The 22830-nt window shown below is 44.0% G+C and overlaps 1 protein-coding gene across 1 annotated transcript in view; it reads left to right on the plus strand.

The window, feature by feature from the left end:
- Positions 1-13161, plus strand: part of GALNT16 (polypeptide N-acetylgalactosaminyltransferase 16) — a 165521-nt gene extending 152360 nt beyond the window's left edge. The window contains exon 15 of the mRNA XM_044435773.1: positions 12179-13161. Within this exon, the coding sequence (XP_044291708.1) occupies positions 12179-12316 (138 nt within the window). The 3' untranslated portion in view covers positions 12317-13161. The remainder of the gene's footprint in view (positions 1-12178) is intronic.
- The last annotated feature ends 9669 nt before the right edge of the window (positions 13162-22830 follow it).

Genomic DNA, 22830 nt, shown 5'->3' on the forward strand with positions numbered 1-22830 from the left:
AGGCATTGCTGAATGAAGCCGTAGAGCTCAGGAAAGCCTCCCAAATCCCAGTGAAGGAGGCTTTGCTGCTGGATTTATTTGTTTAAAGGGCACATGTGCACAACGCATGCACGCATGCCCTCCTAATCCAAGCACTGGTGTACACAGATGCCCTTTTCATTTTTTAAACTGTTCCTGCTTGGAGTGGAGGGGCAGTGGCAGGAGAAAGGAGCAAAGAGGTGAAGCGGAGTCCTTTATGCAGAAGGCAGATAACATGCAATTAGCATCGAGCAGGGGAAGTGCCAACATAGCACATGTTTTAAAAAATCACTTGGCTGTTGCCTAGAAGCACCAAGGAGACCTTAAAAACCCATGTGCTATGATTACATCATTCTTTCTTTCAAACAGGAGGATGTTTGTAATTTCACTGAGCATTCAAACAGGCTTTTCCCTCCTGAGGCTGTTCTATTTGTTGTTCAAAGTTTCTCTTTGCCATAAAGGCTTGCATTCTTATGATGCCTGCATGTCCAAACTTTATATATTTTCTTCTTTAAAAATGTAATAGAAAAGGATTCCCTCCCACTAAAAACACAATGCTGTTTTTCTGCAACTTTTGTATTATTTTTATCCTGCTAAAATATTTACACTGGATTTATTGATTTGCAAAGAAGCAATTAAGGTGCTTATAGGGATCTGTAGTAAAAGTCTACTTCCAGATAGGGAGATTTGTCATTTAATGTTAATATTTGTATTTATTGGATGCATATATACACTTTATTAGACATGTATTAGATACCTAAGGCATCATACAACCATTTCAGACAGAGCAGTAATGCACAGAAATAAAACCTGACAATGAATCTAAACAAATGCAATGATACAAAGCCGACATGAAAATATACAACCCAAAACATGGCACTCAAAAGTAATCCATAAATACTGAAGCTAAGTTCACCAAAGTGTCAAAGGGATGAACATAACAAAGTTCTGAAAAGGCCAGGGAGAACACAAAAAGGCATAACCTGGAGCCAGAAAGAAAGCAGTGATGACTCCAAATAAGCTTCCCTGAGGAAAGCATTTCATAACTAGGGGGACACCACCAAAAGACCCCTTCTAAAGTTGAAAATGAAGGGGCATTTGAAGGTGGGCCTCTGTAGATGAATTTCCAAGAATTAATAATATGCAAATATAGGTATATTGTTATGGGCCATCAGATATGAAACATGGTAAGTGCTAGAAGCTTTCATTCAGAATCTTTGTTTTGTTGCTTGCTTTCAAAGAGGAAAAAGGGAATGCTATTTGCGCTACAGGAAGCGATGGATACCAGACCCCTACACACATTAATACATCTCGTGCAATGCAATTCATTCCAAAACACTTGAGGTTAGTGCACCTGACGTTTCCCAGAAGGTAGCTCTGTGTTTTGTTCTAAACTCCCGTATGAGTGAGAGCCCACAGCCTGTGAACGTAACCATCTGATTGCAGTTGAACGATCTTCCACAAGATCCAGCTGCAAGATCTCATAGCTTAGGGTCCTAGTTGTTGGCACCTCATTTTTAACCGGAGCCATATTTTGATTTGAGCAAGGCTGGAGAGCCAGCGGCATCAGCATCCACGCTCTGTCACAATCATTCGCTCCCATTTCTTCCCAGGAACAGAGAGATTGATGGAATGCTCTCCTTTACGTATCTCAGCTAATCATTTTCACTGGTCTGTGTCTTTGCTTATGAGTGGGAAAGAGCTGAGATCTACAGAGCAAAGATGTTTTCTTCCCTGTTTTAACATAGAGGTTCAGAAGTATCCCTTCTCCAAGTAGTGTTTTAATCTTGCATGCTGGTAAAGATAGACAGTCAAGCATGCATGGCAATGAAATAGTCTCAGATTCCATAGAAAGAGGGGGCAATAAAGATTGTCCATGTCAGCAAAGGACTCCATACCATACTTCAGGGTACAGGCTGCATAGTAATAGATCAATGAATGCTCCACAATTCAGATATATGCCTTCAATCCATGCTTTAAAAAAAGAAAGTCTTTGGGATGGCAACAAGAAGAGGCATTTTCAAAACAGTAGGAGGAGGAACCAGCATATTTTAGACGGCTGAACAGCATCTAAATGGCAAGTATATGCAATAAATGATTTTCCAGTGGTCTGGGCCAGTTACACTGTTGTTTGGATTGGCAGGTGTTTCACCATTTCATTCAGCCGCTAAGGCTCAATCAATATGTGCTCAGAACCAAGCAAGTGTCTGCTTTCAGTGCAATTTCACCAAAAAAAGCCTTTTGTGTGAGCAGTTTTCCATGCAGTCTGGACTGATTTTAAACACAGAAAAGAACGTAGCTGCAGTGTTGTAGTTCAAATCTGTCTAAATTAGCCTTCCCCAACTTGGTGCCTTCCAAATAACTTGAACTGCTACTCCCATAATCCCCAAAATTATGCATGGCCAGCCGGTTTTCATGCAAGCAAGGTCAAACCTGTAATATTTCCAAGATTTTACAGGGTCATCACCCACATTTGAAGGGCTACAGACAGCATTTTGGTTGTGGTCGTGGTGTCCTTTTCTTTTTCTTGTTAAAGAGCTACCGTATTTCCCCAAAAATAAGACCTAGCATGATTTTACAGAATGCTCATAATATAAGCCCTACTCCAAAAAATAAGCCCCAGTTAAGCTCGTCAGCCAGACGGACACATTTAGTATGTCCTTTGCAACAAACGACAGACTACTGGATTATAAAATAATAATTTGTTGCTAGTTGCGAAGTCGTGTCCGACCTTTCACGACCCCATGAACAACACTCCTCCAGGCCTTCCTGTCCTCCACCATCCCCCGGAGTCCACTTAAGCTCACACCAACTGCTTCAGTGACTCCATCTAGCCACCTCATCCTCTGCCGTCCCCTTCTTCTTTTGCCGTCAATTGTTCCCAGCATTAGGGTTTTCTCCAATGAGTCCTTCCTTCTCATTAGGTGGCCAAAGTATTTGAGTTTCATCTTCAGTATCTAATATAATAATATTAATATATAATTAAATATAAATAAATAATACTTAAATAAGTGATAATATAAATTATAATTAAGCATTTGTAAATACCCAAGTGGGCACCTTTGAACAAGAGGTAGTCACCTATGTAAACAGATAAACTCAAGAGCTATTGCTGAATGACCAATCAAAGCACAGACACAATGCATGAATAACGTGAGCACTTGATAACAAACGAACGTGTTTCATAACTCAATACATTATGTGTTGTAACGGACGTACTTAACGCACTCATGTGTTGCACTCCTGTCTCGTAAGTCTTCAATTAACACTTGATTTGATGGTAGATTTAAAGGGAATAGTATTTTGACACCCAGACAAGATGAGTGCAAAAAGAAAGAGCTATTCCATTGAGTACAAGAAAGGAATTGTGGAGGACTCTCAGGGCAAGAATCTTACAGCTTTTATAAGAAAAAAATATCACCTGAAAATAAGCCCTAATCCATATTTTGGAGCAAAAATTAATATAAATCCTGGTCTTATTTTTGGGGAAACACAATAATCTTCATAATGCTACCCCAGGGCTGGGTTATTTTTAGTGTTACAGCAGTGCAGGGCTGTGGAATTGGTAAATAAAACCTTCGACTCCAACTCCAACTCCTTAATTTATGGTACCTCCAACTTGGACTTCGACTCCACCTCTGACTCCTTTGTTTATGTGTCAATGTAGGAAATAAATCATTAATATATTTATTTTGATTGAAATATCAATATTCAATATATTGATTGAAAGCACTCAACCTACAAGGCATTTTATCACTGCCAATGTGAATCATCAGACTACTTTTAGAACCCTAACCCGTTAAAATATATTTTGCAAATATAAGCTGGAAAATAGGTTACTCATTCTCATCTATGAAATAGGAAATGTTAACATATTATTTATATTACAATTTAAATTTATTAGGAGTTGGTGCCGGTTCATTTTTACTGACTCCAACTTTGACTCCAGTAACCCAAGAATTGCTTCTGACTCCACAAAGCTTTCCAGTCTGACTCCAACTCTACAGTCCTGATGCCAACAATTTCTCCCACCTTTTCCCATTCTCCTCATTCAATTTGATAGCATTGGATAGACATTGCTTTTGAAAGGAAATTCAAAGGAGAGGAAAATTTCTGGAAAGTTCCCATTGGTTGGGCTTGGGGTTCTTGTGTTCACCTTACTTATGATGTGGCAGGGAACGTGCCAAGTGCCCTCTTCTGTTGCGCCATCATCTCTCCAGCGGCCTGTAGCCTCCTTGGCTACCCACGCTTCAGGTAGAGCCTGCAGAAGACTTCGTGAGGTCACTCCTTGTAGGGCTTTTTCAGATCGGAAAGCAGAGGCAGCCTTGGATGCAATTGGAGACGTGCAACAGGAGGAACAAATATGCTGTTCTTACCACGCTCCAGGACTCTCCAAAACACCACCGAGATAAGATCACAATGAATTACAATGCTTTGAGAATGAGGCAGAAAAAGAAAATAGAAACCTCTTCCATGGGGGAACAAGAGTTTCACAAAAGCGGAGGACAGGTTTTGCCACAGTGCTAGTGTCACCCCTTCCCTCACGTGGGACACAGCACTGCCCCTCTGCCGCTTCCCCAGGGCTTTCCAGGATTATGAGCATCTGCACTGGGGACACAGTCATCCTTCAGAAATTTAACATTCAGAAGGCCTTGGGGAAGGTGATGAACACTGAATGATAGCTATAGCTGAGCCAAAATATCTCAAAGACATTTTTCTCAGAAAAGTTCTGAACGTTTTAAAAACTCCTTTAGAAATAAGAGGTCACTTCTCCCCAGTTATCTTCACAAGTTTTGGAAGGTGATGGTTTTCTATATGGAAGACAAGGGAAGTCCCAGATGACTGGGAAAGGGTAAATGTTGTCCCCATCTTCAAGGAAGGAAAAAGAAGAACCTGGGAGCTACAGACCAGTCAGTCTGACATCACTCCCTGGGAAAATTCTGGAGCAGATTATAAAGCAGGCAGCCTGCACACAATGCAGTGATTACCGGAAGTCAACATGGATTTCTCAGGAGCAAATCCTGCCAGACTAATCTTTCATTTTTTGATAGGGTAGCCTCCCTGGTGGATTGTGGGAATGGTGTGGACATAATCTGTCTTGCTTTTAGCAGAGCTTTTGACAAAATGTCCCATGGGATCCTGATTAGCAATCTAGCAAAAAGTGGGCTAGATGGAACAATGATCAGGTGGATCCACAGTTGGCTACAGAATCAGACTCAAAGAGTGCTTGCCAATGGTACCTTCTCAAACTGGGAAGAGGTAACAAGTGGGATACAGCAGGTTTCAGTTGTGGGCCCAGTGTTCTTCAACATTTTTTTAATATTTTGGATGAGAAAGTGCAGAAAATGATAACCAGATTTGGAGATGACACAAAACTGGGTGGGTTAGCTAATACTCTGGAGGACAAAAGGAAGAGCCAAGGTGATCTAGATAAATTGGAGTGCTGGACTGAAAACAAAAGAATGAAATTCAGCAGGGGTAAATGCTCTACCTAGGAAAAAGAAATCAAATGAGTCATCACAAGATGGGGAATACTTGGCTCAGCAATCCTGCAAGTGAGAAGGACCTTGGAATTGTTGTAAGATCACAAGCTGAGTATGGGTCAACAGTGTGATGTGGATGCAAAAAAGGCAAATGCTATTTTAGGTGGCTTTAATAGAAGTATCACTTCCAAATCCTGTGACGTTTTCGATCCTTTTCACTTAGCACTGGTTAGGCCTCATCTGGAGTACTGTGTCCAGTTCTGGGCACCACAGTTTAAAAAAGATGCAGACAAACTGGAAAGGGTCCAGAGGAGGGCAAAAGGATAATCCAGGGACTAGAAACAAAGCCCTATGAGGAGAGATGGAAATAGCTGGGCATGTTTAGCCTCAAGAAGAGAAGTCTGAAGGGAGACATGAGAGCACTCCACAAGTACTTGAAAGGCTGTCACAAAGAGGAATGACAGAATCTCTTCTCAATCATCCCAGAGTGTAGGACACAGAATAACAAGCTCAAGCTCAAGATTCCAGCTAGATATCAAGAAAAATGTCCTGACTTAGAGCTGTACAACAATGGAACCAATTACCAAGGGGCATTGTGGGCTTTCCCAGACATTCAAGATGCAACTGGAGAGCCATTTAAGAGGGATGGTTTAACTTGGAGTCCTGAAGTCAGCAGGGGGTTGGACTCAATGACCCTCTGGCCCCTTCCAACTCCTCTAGTCTATGATTCTTGCTCCTGCAGGCTGCATAACATTCCAGAATGATGCCAAGGAGTGGGCTCACTGTGGAGAATGCAAAATGGGAGCCAGGCTATCAGTGAAGTTGCTGCTGTTGGTACTTGCAGGTTTAGTATAAAAACCCGAAAGAACTCCTAGAAAAAAAGAAGCTGTGCTACAACCCTGTGCTACACATGATGTGTCCTACTTGTAAGAAATTCATTGAGATTCTTCTCCCTAGACAATTTTTCTGCCCACGGGCAGGGTGGAGATTTTCGAGGCTCCACTTGTGCACAGCTCTATTTATTTTTTAGTAACTCGTGTACGCACTTGGACCCATCAGTGGTGACAGTTTCAAAAATGGATGAACCTTGTACAGCTGTGTTATAGTTCTCAGGGCCTCATCTGGATGTGGGCCCTGATAAATTAATGGAATCAAGCCCATTATTGACAGCCAACTAATCACAAGATGCCACAGTTGTGGAAATAACAGTTTCCTACAAGTAATTCCTGCTCTCAGCTGAGGCCGCCCTCCTCTTGCTGTTCCATCGAAGTGAAAGATTGTACAGGATTCTGTTGAATCGGCTGCAGAGCTTTCATGTTGAGCTGCAAATGGAGGAGTGTTTTGCTTAGTGCCATTCATTAGCAGAAGAAAATGCTTGCTGGGTGCCCTGTTGCTGTACACCAGCGCTACAGAGCAATTTCGTTTGAAAAGATTTACAGATCAGTGGGTCCCTAAACCAGAAAAAAATAACATGATATGTGGTCTCCCAACGGAGCCAGGTTTCTGCTGGGGAACAAAGGAAAGAAACATCCCGTGCTAATTACCATTGTCAGCAATCTCTGTACAGTACTGAGAGCTTAATAAATCAAACCCTCACCCCCTCATGGCTAGGAATCCTGTAAAGAAGACGCTAGAACCGGAAGAGGCCTGGCTGCTGTCAAGTTCAACCCACCACCAAATGCAGAAATCCTAATGTTATCCTTGTCAGAAGACAGTTTCCCACCATCCATTAAGGACAGCCTTATAGCAGGATAGTATAGCAGGAGAAACTGATCTATTCTTGTCCCTCAAGTGTTTCTAAAAATGTCCAGTGGCAGAGGTTTCACTATAGCCTCTTGACAACTACTTTGATTTTATTATTGAAAGGCAGCATTAGAAATGCCCAAATAAACAAACACACTAGAAACCTTTTCTTTAGCGAGTGCAAAGCCATCCCAAATAATCTGTGTGCAGTGTACCTAATTCTGGATCGTCTAGTTATCCAGCCAACAGTAACTCCATCTTTTCTTAGTTAAGATTCAGTTTCTCGCCTCCATGCAGTTCAGAATCTCCACTACTTCTGCAGGATCAGATCAAAACGAGAGCGAGAGCTTTGGGAGTATACTGCAGTATCTCAGTATACTGGTGATACTGAAGCCCAAATTGCTAGATAACTTCTCATGTCAGTTTCATGCAGATGTTGTCAGGAACAATACTAAAGCTGTTGACTGTCACATGGAGTAAAGGACCCTCAGCACCAGCTTCTGAGACCCTCTGCTAAAATCCATGCACCAACTTAGGGTACAATCTTATGCATGTTCAGACAGGGGAAAAGTCCTATAATTCCCAGTGCTGGTTGGGGAATGCTGGGAGTTAGAGGACATTTTCTGTCTAAACACACGTAGGATTATGCCTGTAACTGATGATACTGGATGCTACTGAGCACTCATGGGGAACAGACAGGGAGAGCCAGTGTGGTGTAGTGGTTAAGAGCATGGGACTGGGACTTAAACGATCTGGGTTCGAGTCCCCGCTCAGCCATGGAGCCAACTGGGTGACTTTGGGCCAGTCACAGACTCTCAGACCAACCTACCTCACAGGGTTGTTGTTGTGAGGATAAGATGGAGGAGATGTAAGCTGCCTTGAGCCCTTTGTAGGAAAAAGGCAGGATATAAATAGAAATAGAAAATAAATATCTTCTGAGTTCAGCCACCAGGCAACCAAGGTATTTTCTTTCCCAAAGCAGGTCAAAAGCAGTTCTACTAAACCTGTAGAACAAAGCCATGTGCCTTAAGAACATTCTTCTCTGGGTTGACCAGGAGAGCAACAGAATCCCATGACCACTACTGAACCTCATGCTCACTGCTGAGCTATGCCCCACTGGGTACAGCAGCTCTCCTAAGCGAGAGCTTGCCAAGGACACGAAAGAGCTTGCCCCGCCACCTGCTTGCCAGGACAGTTCCTTTCTGTTGGGGAAATCTTGAGTGTTTTCTGGTTTTGTGCTCATTCCAGGAACAGCCCTCCGTGGCATAAGCAGCCTGAATGTATACATGGAGCTGCATTTGCAGTCTTTCCATTCGTTTTGCTGTGGTGTGGAACTGCATGGTTCATCACATCTTTGCATCTAGACTCTGTTATCTTGCTCCTTTGCCCTTGGGATGTGCTACAGTAACTGGACTGCAATGCAGAATATGGAAGGGAGTGGCTTGCTTTAAGGCCTCCCTTTTCTCTTAAATCTCAGGTGAGAAGTCGCATAAGGGTTGCAAATCAAGACTGTGGTCTTCCCTGCTTTAACATAAGTGCATCTGACATTTTCTGTCTTACTTTCCCTCATGAAATCTGTCAGGCTTTATTTGCAACAACGGGCAAGGAAAACACAATGAAATGTGTATTGCGTATAACCGTAGCCTACTGATTGTAACTAAAACTTATTGGATAGTTAATGTATAAGAATGAAAGGCTGGATGTCTGTACTTTGCTGATGCGTATCTTGAGAGAGTGGGTACGCACTCACACACCTCCACTCCCACAGAGCCAAGGTAAGCTGTGAGGTGGCTGCTCATGAGTCAAGCTAGCCTCTACCTAGACAGCTCCCCATGTGCCTCACACCTGCCTCACGTGAACACCCCTGAGGTGTGTGATGGGGGAGAGGGCTGAGCTCCCATTTCTCCTCTAGGCAAGGGGACCCCTGACTGAGTAGGAGACTGAATTCAGCAGGGGAGGAGAAGGCTGCAGAGGCCTTTGTCGTCACGTCGCCAGCCAGAGATCAGCGTGTGGGTTCCCTTCGCCTCCGTTCACGCTGAGCTCTTTTGATGTGAAGGAGAGATGCCCCTGCTCAGGATGGCACAATGTTCACCACAGTTGTGCCATTCCTTGACAGACCCCACCTGCCCCCAAGATGCTGTGCTGCTTCAAACACCTGTCCATAGTTTTTAAAAGCAGCACAGACAAGGCCTTTCTTGCCATGTAAACATCAGTGAGGACATTGCAGTCACATAGACTCGCCTTCTTCAGTCTGGTACCTCCCGGTGCGGGAAGCATCCCCTGGCTAGCAGCTTGGTGCCTCCCAGGTGTATTTGCACCTCAACTTCCAGCATCCCCCCCCCAGCCAACCACAGGGAGTTGTAGTTTAATTCAGATACAGAACACCAGACTGGGGAAGGCTGCAGCTGTCTCTCTCTTGAACTGGCAAGCTTCTTTCTCTCAGGCTGATCCTCTGTCCATCTGAATAGTTTACTCTCATAAAAGAGAGCATACAAAACTGAAAGACCCAGGACCTGGAAGGAGATTCAACACTAGTGCTTAGGATGCTCCTGTGAAGGGATTTGCTACATGAGATATTTCAGTTGCCACTTTACTAAGGCTTCTTCTTCCATTTTCCATGTGGGAGGAAAAGGGCATCCTTTAAATAGGTACCCCCTCCCTGGAGCTTCCCTTTCTCTGCCTTTCTGTGTGTTTCATCTTTGAGCCACAAGGTGGTGCTATAGTATAGCTGCTGTGCAATGGCTTTGCAATTTTTCACATAGCCTTTGTTCTGGTTTGAAATGTAATACCAGGCGTTCCTCACTCTAAAACACCATCAAAAAATGCTGGAAAACACAGGAGAAACCCTGGGGGATGACAATGTTGTGGAAAGGACTCACAAACATCTGTGAGTGAGAGATCATGAATGCACAATAAATGCCTCCTGTAGAGAAGCCTAGCATCGCTGTAGGAACCTCTAAAATGGCTGGAGGTTACACGTCTTGAAGACTGCATAATTGCATCAAGATAAATAACGATCTTGTAAAGGGAAATCAGGTGCAGCTGGGTGATACTTCTAAGGAAATGAGCTAATGATAGTTGCTAATGAAGCCCTTACGTTGGGGGTTTATAAATTTCAGCATCTGCTGGCCCTACAACCTACAGCATATGTCTTGGCTATTTAAACTGTTCTGCGTGTCAACCTGAGAAGAGTGGCTCATTGTGGATGCAAAGCATGTAGCAGCATTAATTGGAAGGGGCCAGGCAGGCAGTCCAGGCAGTGATGCCCACCTGCATAACTCCATCCATATTTGACTACAAAAGAACTTTAGGCCCATCAGTACAAGCTGACAAGCTGTCCTTTCTGTCCCATCAGTCAAGCAGATGAGACAGGTACTCATTTAGTATCCCAAGTCTGACCATCTGCCAGACTAAAGAAGGAAATGAGGAAAGCCCAGCAGGTGGGAGGGCTCAGACCTATCGGCCACTTCTCTAACCTAGTGAACAGGCTGCAGCATCAGCATCAGGGAGCTCTCAGATCTATACTGCCACTGTACGTTATGCCAAATCAGGCTGGCTTCCAGAAGCACAGGCCTGGCTGAACAGGGAGCTGCCATGTTTGTGGCAAGAAAGGCAGAACCCCCAATTTTATTTCACATGCTTAAAAAATGAATGACAAAGTTGGAGGGAACCCCTGACTATGTAAGCCTTTTCTCTGCTATCAGGCAAGACTATCTGTGGATGTTTTGGACCATGGTATTCTAAAGAAACAAGTACAGACTATAAAACAGTACTTACAAAGCAGATAACATAGTTGGATGATTTGTGCAAGCAAGATAAATCACAGTAGCAGAGAAGGGCCAAAAGAAAACACCACTCAACCATATAAACTACTGCTTTGTATGCTAATAAATTGGAATATTATTAGCTATTTAAAGCTCAGAGTTTGCACAAATAATACTTTACTCCTTGGCTGCTATACCAAAAAGTACTTGACACAGGTACTTGTTAGGAGTTACATCTTCTTTGAGATGCTTTGTAGTGAAATACAAATATCCAAGGAGAAAATGCATGCCCATATATACATATACACATATATAATTGGATATTTTCTCCTTCAGATATGTATGAGAGGGAACTGAGAAACAAGTACACTTTAAAGAGAAAACCCATTAAGTATATTTGTGCCCTTCCTGACTTAGTTGGTTTGAACTTGGGTATCAGTACTCAAGTATAAATGGCCTTGTAACAAACAACCATTTATTGTTGTGCAGATATTTGCTAGAGGAAATTTATTCACAGTGAGAGGCTCCACCTGGGAATAAAAGCAGCCCCTTGTGAGTGGGTCAAAGATTTGATTGTCATCACCTGAACCAGAATCCCAGTTAGCTGAATGTGTGAACCTGTTCCATGCCCTTAACCATGTCAGTCTTGATGCCTCAAGTGTCACACTGCTAGAATGAAGCTGAACCACTTAGTAGTTTGGGTGCTGTGACACCTCAAATCCTTTTATCATTGAGCTATCTCAGTGTGTTATAAGGATCTTTGATGATGGCTTAGTCTTGAAACTTCTGTGCCTGTGCCAGAAATGTAAGACAGTGACACTCATGCAATGTGAAACTGGAATAGCTTGCTTAAGCTTCATTGTTGTTGTCGTCACTGTAGTTCATTTAGCTACTGTGGAGCGTGCAGAGTGTGTCACAGACACTGACCCAGTCTGCAGGATGAAAACCAGCCACCGTGGCTTTTAAAAATCCCCAGCATGTGTCAGGCACCACTTCCCTAAGTCCCAAATTAAATAAGGTGCATCCCATGTAAGACACCCTGGCTTGTCTGGTTGTGCAAACTGGCTCAATATAGCTTTCTCTTTTTCTTTAAAAGTCTACAGCATGAAACCAAGCAAAGCAAAGAGGAAGGTTTCGTATCTTGATCTTCTTCTTCCCTCTCCTTTGCAGAAATGGAAGATGAAAGGCAGCTTCATTCAGCACTTTGTCAGTGGCTTGTGCCTAGAAAACCAGTCCAGCAAGCTAGTGACCAACATCTGCCAGTCCGACACCCTGGGCCAACAGTGGGAGCTGCTCCAGGCAACATGATGGTTGCCCAGCGACGATTTCTCTGATGCTTTTGCATGAGACTCTGGGAATGGAAGAGGGTTAGGGTGGGGGATGAAGTCTGATTACCTTTAAACCCTGAATATTTTGATTGTGATCCTCAGCCAGTAACCATTTCAGCTGAAATGTTAGTGTTTTTGGATTCATTAACAAAGCACTCCGCGATGTATGAAAGCACCACTGGAGACAGCCCATCTGTTCCCCGTTTCCTCAATGCGAGTAACACAATAGGAAACTGGACAGCAACGCAAGGCTGAGGAAGGGGACATCCCAGCAAGCGAGGCTTAGGTGTGACGACGACTGACAGCTGCTCCCTTCCATTCCTCCCTCTCCAGGAAACCTTGTGGTCTGTGATCCCATGGAGTTGTTGCAATTGGTGTCCTTGACAATGCTTAATGTGAACTCCTGGTGGATTTGCTTGGCCTCACTGGCTTTCAGACATGACATCACCTCTCATTTGCATGTGTGTTGTACAACATGGTTTATGGGAACACTGGCAAGAATCATCCTGGATAAGTTATGGCAAGATGCATAACTGGGGAAGTGGAAGGTGCAGAAACCACCATCTTTATTAATTCGCTTTGTTTGTTTAGTTGTTTCGGTGTTTATTTCTTCACTGGAGTATGTTAATGTAATTCCTCACATAGGTATGTCTCCTTATTTTCTCTGGTGGGAGGGCTGATATATTGCAGGAGGAAAGTTAAAGCCTTCTTTGGTTAAATGGTCTGGTACGATTTTTAAGTTTGAGTCTTGAGGTACAAATGTTATTGAAATCACATGAACAAAAGGTTCCCTTTTGCATAATACAGAAGGTATAAGTGATGTGAGTTGTTGTTTCAAACTCTGTACGTGTCTTGATTCCCCCGCTAGGAAAGCAGTGTTCAAAAATGCCAGGGCCATAGCAGCCAGTGATTGGAGGTCTTGAGAGCAATGCAGGAGCTGCTGAGGACCATCCATGCAATGCCAACTGGAAAGCAGTAGGTGCTGATGCAACCTGCATTGGAGACAGTGGTGCATTCTGTGCTGAGCAGAGGGTCCTCGTGGGCTCTAGAGAGAACAGGATGAATGCTTTTGCCTTCATTAGCCCATATTTGGGACACATTCACCTGGAGTAAACAGCTCACAATGTAATTACCGTGATCTTCTATGCATGCATCTCTAGCCAGGGCTGGCTGTCTGCCAGCAGAATGGAAACTGCTGGTGGAATGGATTTCCCCTCTATGGCAGCCCCCTCTTGAAATCTGTTCCATGGGGTTGCAGGACCTCCAGAGTACACTGGGCATGTGAGGACTGAGATCAAAGGGACATTCCAGTGCACCAGTGGTGATCTGTTCCTGTAGCTAAAGGACCGGTACGGAAGTGGTCAACCGGTGCTGCTTTGTCTCATCCATGTTTATGTTAGCTAATCTTAGCAGAACTAGATCGCTTCCTGAAGACCAAAGGATTCAGTTCCCAGCCTGTTCCAGGGAATGTTCTGCTCTTGGACAACCATCTCCAAGCTATTTAAGGCAAGCCATCTTTTTGTGCATGTACATGTGTCTTCTCCTCTGAGGCCAAACGTGAGCTCAGATGCTTGGCTCACTTGCTTGTGATTCCTTTGCATTTCCCTGCAGAGAGAATCACCCTTTACTCCCGTTTTAGATTTGCAGTCTTGTAGGCACTTGCTTGGGAATAAGTTCTGTTGAACTCAGTGGAACTTGTTTTGAGTAAATGTACACAGGACTGAGTTATAGGTCAGCTGCATGCCATAGTTCACTGGACCCGAAGCACTGCATAGATTGGCTGAGTATCAGCGGCTGAAAATTGCTTTCCACTCTCCTTCCTTGCTCACAAATGTGCTGCCAGACGCATTCTAATGGAGCTTGTGTTACCTTTTGGCTCAATTTATAGTAGAGAAGACCTTTGATAGAAGGTAGCACCATGAAGGGCTGGAGATTCCAACCAGAGGACAAATGAGCCAGCAAAAGGACCGGTATGGCAAGCCAGCAGGAATCCTGATACAATGACAGTGCCAGGATCTGAATCCAAAGCAGCATCCATTGCAGGTCCTTTCACACAAACAGAGTTTCCTCCATCAAGAATGCTCCCTTGGTTTGACCTATATTGGAGTGTGAGCAACAGATCAAGTGGCCCGAGTGACTGCTGTGAGTCTCCTTTTAGTGAACTTCGGCACTGCACTGCCATTATAAACTTACATGGCACTCTGATATCTCGGAAGAGGATCCTTAGCCAAGTGGGTGAGCACCTGCTTTACATACAGAAGGTCGCAGGCTTGATGGTCACCATCTCCAGGAAGGGCAGAAGAAACTCCTGCTTCAAACCCCAGAGAGCTGCTGCCAGTCAGTGTTGACAGTGCTGGGCTAGATCAACCAATGGTCCTCTGGCTCAGCATAAGGCAGTTTCCAAGAAGCTTTCCCATACTGATGTAGGTGGAGTGGGATTGAGTGCTGCCAGCAACAGCACTGTCCAACAGAGTCTTTGAGAGGTCCTGCTGACAAGTTCTGGTCAGAATCTCTAGTCCTTCATGGGGCTACCCTCTAGCAAAGGTCTTCTCTACTAATAGAAACCAAAGCAAAAGATAAAGTGACCTGAGTTGCTTCTGAGTGTATCTTCTGTCTAACAGCCCATTTGTGAGCAAGGAAGGATAGCAGAACCGTGATGAATCACCCAACCTACATTACTTCTCTGTAAAAAGAAACAAACGTTCATTTAGTGGTAGTCCTGCATTCAGTTGTGGTCAGTAAAACAGTGATATTACTTTTTCAGTCTTTCAGGAAAACTCTGAGATCATTAATCACTGAAAAGGAAAGCATTGGCAACCAGCCTTCATTCTCCTTAAAATTACATTCAGGACACCCTTCCCTCTTCATGCTCAGTTGTATCTTAAGAATTTGAATCCGATTTTGATTTTTTTCCAGGGTTACTAGTGAGCCAAACTTCATTCAAGCATAGAAATTCAAATGAGGTATAGGTGAGTGACATTGTGCAGTGAAACAGTTCAAAATTATGAGCTTCCCAAACATGTATCTGCACAAGAATATTAAAGTTAATTGAATAGCAAATTCATGCAGAGCACATTGGGCAGTAAGCTCCAGACCTTTCCAAATCTGATGTCATGCTGGCTGGACTGCTTTGTCTCTTGGGCAAAGAGAGCAGGACTTTTCCCCAAGATGTTGCCAGGTAGGACCACCTGCCACTCCATTGTGCATTTTGCAACTGGCAGACCTGGCTTATTTCAATATGCAAAAGTTCAGTATCTCCACTAGCCAATAAGCTACAGTCAAAGCCTGGTGAGGTAGCTTAAAAATCATCCTGCATCACGCAGTGGAGCTTGTCCTGTCAGCTCCACACGGCACCCCCTGCTCTTCATGAAAAGCCTCCCCAAGATGGGAACTTGGCTCAGAGAGCTGCCGTGAAAGGAAGAAATAGCTTGATCCACAGGTGGCGGCATCTTGCCCAAGCGGTGTGTGAGATGAAGTCCCCATCAGGGGATGGTGCTTTATCAAATACATGGCAAGCAGCTTCTCTTTGATACATTAAATGCCTGGTGGGAGGACCGTCTTCATTTCAGGGTGAGAGGAGCTCCTCGCTTGAGATGATTATCTCCACTCCGGGACTGTGCTGCTGGTAGACACATAGAAACATAGAAACAGAGTGAGTCAGAAGGGACCTCCTGGGCCATCTAGTCTGACCTCCGGCACCAGCCGGCTCCACTCACGACATGCCCACCATGTGCACGTCCAGCCTATCCTTGAACACCCACACCGATGGGGCCTCAACGACCTCTGGTGGAAGCCCATTCCACACCCTCGGGGTCCCGACTGTCAGGAAGTGCTTCCTGGCATCCAAACGGAACCTTGGCTCCCTGAGCTTTGCTCCATTTGAGTTAGTCCTCAGAAACCTCCTCAGAACTGCCCTGTGTGATAGCATGGATTGGTACATTGTCTGTGTGATCAGGAGAGACCAGTCATGTTGGGGTTGGCCCTGAGCTGCCATAGCCAACTAAGAGGGTGGTACTTAGTTGATGCTTCTGCACATTTCAGTCTGCACTTAGAGAGGATACAGAAGCTTGAGGCATGCATTGATGCTTAGGCCTTTGTGAGGGGAGTTAGAAGGCACAACTCGGATTGCACTGTAAGGAAATCAGTGCCTGACAAAGACCTTCCCCCATTGCTACTCCTGCCTTTCCATTGGACTTGAGTCAGGAGGGCAGCCACCTGGATGAAGATGGGTGGCAATGGCTTGGGTGGATGCTTTGATGTTCTGTAGCAGTCTTTAAACCCAAGAACAGACCCTTCTAGGGGAATGCATGATGAGATTTGGGAAGCTTTCAAATGTGAGATGAGGCAGGCTTTCTTTAAAGTTAGGATCTAATTGGAGACAGTCAAGAGGTAAAGTTCCTTGTGCAAGGAATTAAATTAAAGCCTAATGCTGCTGCTAATGTCAGGAGGAGGAAGTAAGTCCTGTCAGTTTCGTGGCTCATTATCAGCATGGGTTAATATATTGTAAGGCATTTTAAAGTTCACATAGTATTCTCCATGCAACTTCCATGTGTCTGTTAGCAAAAGCAAGAACTTCTTTTTCTGTAAGAAAACTGCTTGACTTTTACAAGTTACACAGACTTTTATGTTCATATCATTGATTAACAATGCCATCCTATATGTGTCTGCTCAGCAGTAATACCCATTGAGTTCAATGGGGCTTCCTCCCAGGCAAATAGGACTGCAGTGTAAGCAAAGATCATGGCTGCTTCCAGAAGGACTGCTCCTTGTGCTACCAATCAAAAGATGCTTTGCTGCTGTTTTGATTTCCAACTTAACAGAGATTCGGCGGCAAAGAAGAAATGGAAGAAGTGCTGGGAAAGTATGGGGGGGGGTTACAAGCGGAAGATGGTGGCATCTGGGACCCCTGTAGAATGCTATGAATGAGTTGCGGTAATTGCACATTAAGTGTCGTGTCTGGAAGAGCCCCGTGTGTCTTAAATATTGATGAACAGCTTATCGGACACATTAAATGACTGAGCTGTGCTAAAATACTTCTAGTTCAGTCAGTCAGGTGACATAGCAGTCAAGCACCGCTGTTCGATTGCACATAAAGCAAACCTGTTTCCAAGTGACTTCCCTCTTCCATGCCACATTTCCATGTTTTTCTTCTGCTACTTCTGCTCATGACTTTCCTGTAAATCAGGTATGGGGCATGTGTGGCCCTCCAGATGTTTAATTAGACTCCTTAAGCCAAACTAGCATAGCTCATCCTGAGGGCTAAAGAGCTAATGAGAACTTCAACAAGGCCTGAAGGGCTCCACTTTCCCCATAACTGCTGTAAGGGTGGACCTCTTAAAGATCCCACGCAAGAGAGCGGTGTGAGTTTGTATTGTCCTACTGTGTCCAAGCCTCTCAGTGGCCAAGGAATGAGCAAAGGAGTGGCAAGATGAATGAAGCTGCTGTTGCAATTTGGTGACCCATTAGACTTTATGCATGTGGTTCTGATCCAGTGTGTTGACAACCACAGGCTCAGCCCCGTAAGTTGTATGCAAAGAGGGAACCCGGCATTCTGTTTGGGGCATGGAGATCGCATTCAGTGGCAGGCACTTATTTTTACCTGCTTACACGGACTTCTACTACCTTCGTTGGATCAATGGGAGAGGTTTTTTTGAAGCAAATCATATACTGCTGAAGTAATGGCGCTCACTTTATCCTTTAGCTTGCAAAAACAATCAGAACAAACAATGACAAATGATTTGATTATAAGGGATATGTGGAAAGGGGGATTTAAAAAAATAATAGAACCTTTCCCACTGTAATTGAAAGTGCAGATTGGGGACTTACCATGATTTATTTAACAGGAGCCAAATATGCTACCGAGAAATCCTTTTGGAAAGGTTTATTTCTGTTCTCTTTCATTACAAAATGCAGTTTGCCAAAAGTAATTTATGTGAACAAAGGTTTGTTTTCCCCCTTTTCTTAACCAAAGCATGTACCAGAACCTGTCTGTTGAGATGCCGGAATAAACTCCACTTGTGAAGAACATGTTTCATTATTTTAACAGGGTTCCATCTTGTCCTGCATTTGCATTAGCACCTCAGCGCTGGATCACTTCTGGGAGTGGAACAGCTACTGGAACCGCACAGCTCTGCAGCTATAAATTCATACAAGTCTGGGGAGAGTTCAATGTTAAAGCAGATTTAACTACCACAGATAGATCAAGCACTGTCTGAACATGAAGAAGAAAAGTGCAGATAAATTTAGCATACATGGAATAACTAGGGAGAGAGGTTTCCCCCCTCAAATGGAGTCCCTGTGTACTTTTCTGCAAATAGGAGGCTGGTCACCTTTTTTTTTCTTTTTTTCTTTTTTTTTTTTGGCAGCATGGCAGTGCACAGTGGAGGAAAATAGTGAGGGAACACAGAAGCTATTACAACCTCAGCTAGGATTAGTGGTGATCATTACTGAAGTGTAGAAAGTGACGTTACCAAAAGTGCAGGACCAAGAAATGTGCAGCGCAGGTAGAGAATGTGCCATACAATCTTATATGTGTCCACTCAGTCATAAGTCCCATTAAGCTTGATGAAACTCCCCAGTAAGTGTGTGTAGGACTGCCGTTGTAGCGTCATTTGGGAGCAGAGTATGGTATCAGTGCTTCTTGGAAATTACCTTGGTTAAAATTAGGCGGACCCTTCTTGCGTTTTATGATGGCTCTTATTTTCCTTTTGCTCACTCCAGACATGGTTCCCTGAAGCCTAAGAGAGCCATTGCACTTTAAATACTAAACAGTGGTACATTTTGCATCCACACAAAATCCTTCCTGCAGGGCAGAGATGTGGACCCATGGAATTAAGCCAAGCACCAGTATGCATCACCCTTATCTTCACATTTGCCTAGATGTACATGCATACAGAATTTTTAGAGTGGTGTTTTCAAAAGTTTGGGTTTGGAATAAAGCTTCCCATTGTTTCTTCGTTGTTTGTTGGACTTTTTAATTAAAGGGACAGGGCACAGCACAGGGGTGCAGGACCCCCTGTGGAGGCCAGGGTTGTCCTACCCCCTTTCCCTCCCCCGCTGATCCTGCTGATCATTATGCAATTTCCCAAATGTTGCACAGGTTTTTTTTCCCTGTTCTCGATTTAAATGCCTCTCCTACATCTAATTTACCAGCAGTAAGAGCTTTAAGCTAAAATACACTGCCATTTGGGTTGGTTTGACTCCATCCCTCTGCAGCGTCTACCACTGAGCTCAAAGGTTTTATCCTGTCATCAACCTGCCTCATCCATGGAATTGGACAGTGATGCGGGACAGGGCTTTTGCCCCCAAACTCTGCTTGTTGGCTTCCTGAGAAAATCTCTCTGGCCAGTGGAGAAATTTTCTTCAAGCTGGTGCCCTCCAGAAATGCTGGACTACAACTCCCATCAATCCCAAATAGCAGTGGCCATGCTGACTGGGTATGTAGTCCCCCATATTTGGGGGCACCAGATTGGGGAAGGCTTTTAAACATTCTGACTTCAGCAGGACTCTTGTCATGTCCTTGGGGTGCCCTTTTAGGAAAACAGACAAAATTGAACCAGAGTTTTAAAATAAATGCATCTAAAAAGCACCACTTCTGTGAATATTGGCATCCACTGTAACATTTCCATGGGAATCTCATCCCATGCAAAATGTAAGTAAATATACTCTAGAAACTGAGCTTTTGTAATGCTAGCTGAAATGCACTATGTACTTTCACTGCCTTCTCCTCAAACAGTTCGTCTAATTTTACAGCTCCAACTGCAAGAATCTGGGTCTTACATTTAAGGATCCTGTGATGACATCTACTTTTCACCAGTTCATTTTCTAGGTCTATGGACGGATAACTGGAAGGTACATCAGAATCTGCTTGCAGATCACTGGGTGCTTTTTTAAGTAGAGGGCCGTGGATTTCTGAGTCCCATCTGCATAGCAATCACGACAAAACAGCAATAAACACAGCACCTAGAACAGGCTCCTGGGGCGTTTTCTTGTGAAAGGATAGGAACCTTAGTTCTGATACTGGAAAGGAATTTCTGCTCTAAGCATGTGATTCCAAACTGCTTTAATGCTGAGTCCTGGCCAACCCACCAGGTGCCAGTAGTTGGACCTCTGGGTTCAGAAAAGAAGGGGGGGGGGGTGCAGAAGAGAAAGAATTGTGGAGTCGGTCCCCTCTGCTCTTTGTTTGAAGGACCTTTCTCAGTCTTCCTTTTATACTGATTCTTCCACAGTGCCTCGTACTGTATTGCTGAGCCGCAGTAGTAGTGGGGGAAAGACAGTTTCATTTGCAGTTTCCCTTTCCACCAAGATTGTGCAGATGAAACTTACAACCATGTAACACTGGAACAATGAATATGAAGCCGGACATTGCCGTGCCCTAAGAGTAACATCCCTGACCCTGAAAATCCACACCCCCACATGTCAGAGCTCCATCTGATGAGCTTAAAAGACCCTCCCTGATTATTTCAGTATAGGAGTGTGGGGAAGGTGTGGCCCTCCAGATGTTGTGGAACTATAACTCTCATGAGCCCTATAGCCAATCATGAAGGATAACTTGCAGTCCCACAACATCGGGAGGGTCCAGCATCTCCAGCCCAGCTGTATGGCCATCACGGCTAAACCCTGACATTTCAAAGCAGTCCTTTCAGGACTTGGCATAAATGCACTCAGACTCAGTTTAAGTGAGGACATTAAAGCTGCCTGATCAGTGTCTCAGTGTTGCCTTCTCATAGATTTCTAGCTTACCTGCAGGTAAAGAAGGCAGGCAGAAGAAGCTGTGCTCTTCCAGGACCATCCTGAGCCTTGTAGTTCTGCCTGGCCACATGAGGTCTTTCAGATCCTCTGCAACCTGGGATCTTATTTAACTGGTGAACCAGGAAATACACCTGGCAAGATATGCCTGTCCTCCATCTCTGAGCCGCAGCTCTATTTTTCAAAACCTTATTTTATTGACTAGGTTCATACTGAATTGAGCATAGGTTACTGTAGGGAATGGATCCACTTCTTTCAAAGTACAGCATTTCAAGCTAGAAAGCTTAGACTCCAGAGGTGAACTAGATGAATAAGAGGAACAGTTGGAATGCACTACTACTGAAATGCCAAGATTAACAAGTGCCATTAATCAAGAACCATCCCACCTCCAGTTCTGAGATATATTGTAGAACAAGCAGGGTCTGAGGGCGAGAGGTGTGAGTTCATTAACTCAGTGGTTCATTATTAATCCAAATGAGCAGACTGATTAAATAATGTCTGGTATCTCCACTGTCTGGTCTACAATCAGTTTGAACCTTTCTGAGGGTAGAGCCAGTCTCATTTGGAGAAAAAGGGAGGAGGGGGATTCAGTATGAAATCAATTAATATGGGCAAAAGCTAATTACCAATCAAAAAGATCACTGCTTTAATATTACCTGTTAACAACTTTATTATTATGCATGCTGCATTGCAAAGCTCATTAAAAGACTGTATTTTAGAAGCCTTTTACTGTGATCTGCTGTAAAGGGAAAAGTAGGGAGAGATGCTCATGATAGTTGTTGGTGAACTGTGGGTTGTTGATGAAATGTGGATTACTGCATTGTCTGAGCTCAGCCACATTATCAAAGCACAACGAACATCTCAGAATTCACAACTCAACATCAAATTATGGGTTCTTTTCACGGGCTGTTCATAGTTATTATGACATGGCTGTGTTCAGACAACACACTAACCCATGTTTCAGTAACAATGTACATTTCAGTGGCAGTCCACACTCAACCCTTGACTGAACTGATGCTTGACCCTTATCCTGCCTGAACTCAAGTCCTTAACTGGCAGTTAGAAGGTTTGGAGCCCTGGCTGGTTCAAGGACACAAACCTTCCTTCTTTCTTTGCTTTCGGGCTTGTAATTCTCATTCCATCCCACCTCCCATTACAAAGACTTTACTTTGAACTTCCCAACCACCCCAGTTCACTGCAGCCGAGGCATACACAGCAGCTGGAGAAGAGCGTGATGTGACGTTTCTTAAGCATCTGCAACAGCCTGGAGGGGATTTTAAGATTTTCATTCTGAAGTTCTTCCACCACAGAAGAACTATCTTTGCCTAATGGTGTCACCGCCCCAGATCACTAATGGCTGAAAAAGAAAGGTCTTTAAAAAGCTGACAGATGTAGCTGTGTGTAAATGGTACCGAAGTGTTTACCCTTTGGGTTATAAATTACAAAGCGTGAGCAATTCAAGTTGGCGCTTCTCAGAGCAGAGCTTTTGTTTTTTGCAGAGTTTGATACGGAGTGTTCAATGCTGATGGATTTTAGCTTGTGTTAGCAAACCATTGTGTGCTATTTTATCCCCCCTCCTCCCCGCCCACCCCACCTCGACAATTCTTTCTTCTCTCTTGACTCTTCAGGCAAGATGTTATAGTGTCATTGACAAGGACAACCCAATGATGTCAAAGCCTTCTAATTATCCCAACTTGAAGTGTCACCTCTGTTTTCTGTCTGGTTAGATGAAAACAACATTCAAGG

The sequence above is a fragment of the Varanus komodoensis genome, unplaced genomic scaffold (assembly GCF_004798865.1).
Source record: "Varanus komodoensis strain SLA01 unplaced genomic scaffold, ASM479886v1 scaffold3, whole genome shotgun sequence".
NCBI classification, from domain to species: domain Eukaryota; kingdom Metazoa; phylum Chordata; class Lepidosauria; order Squamata; family Varanidae; genus Varanus; species Varanus komodoensis.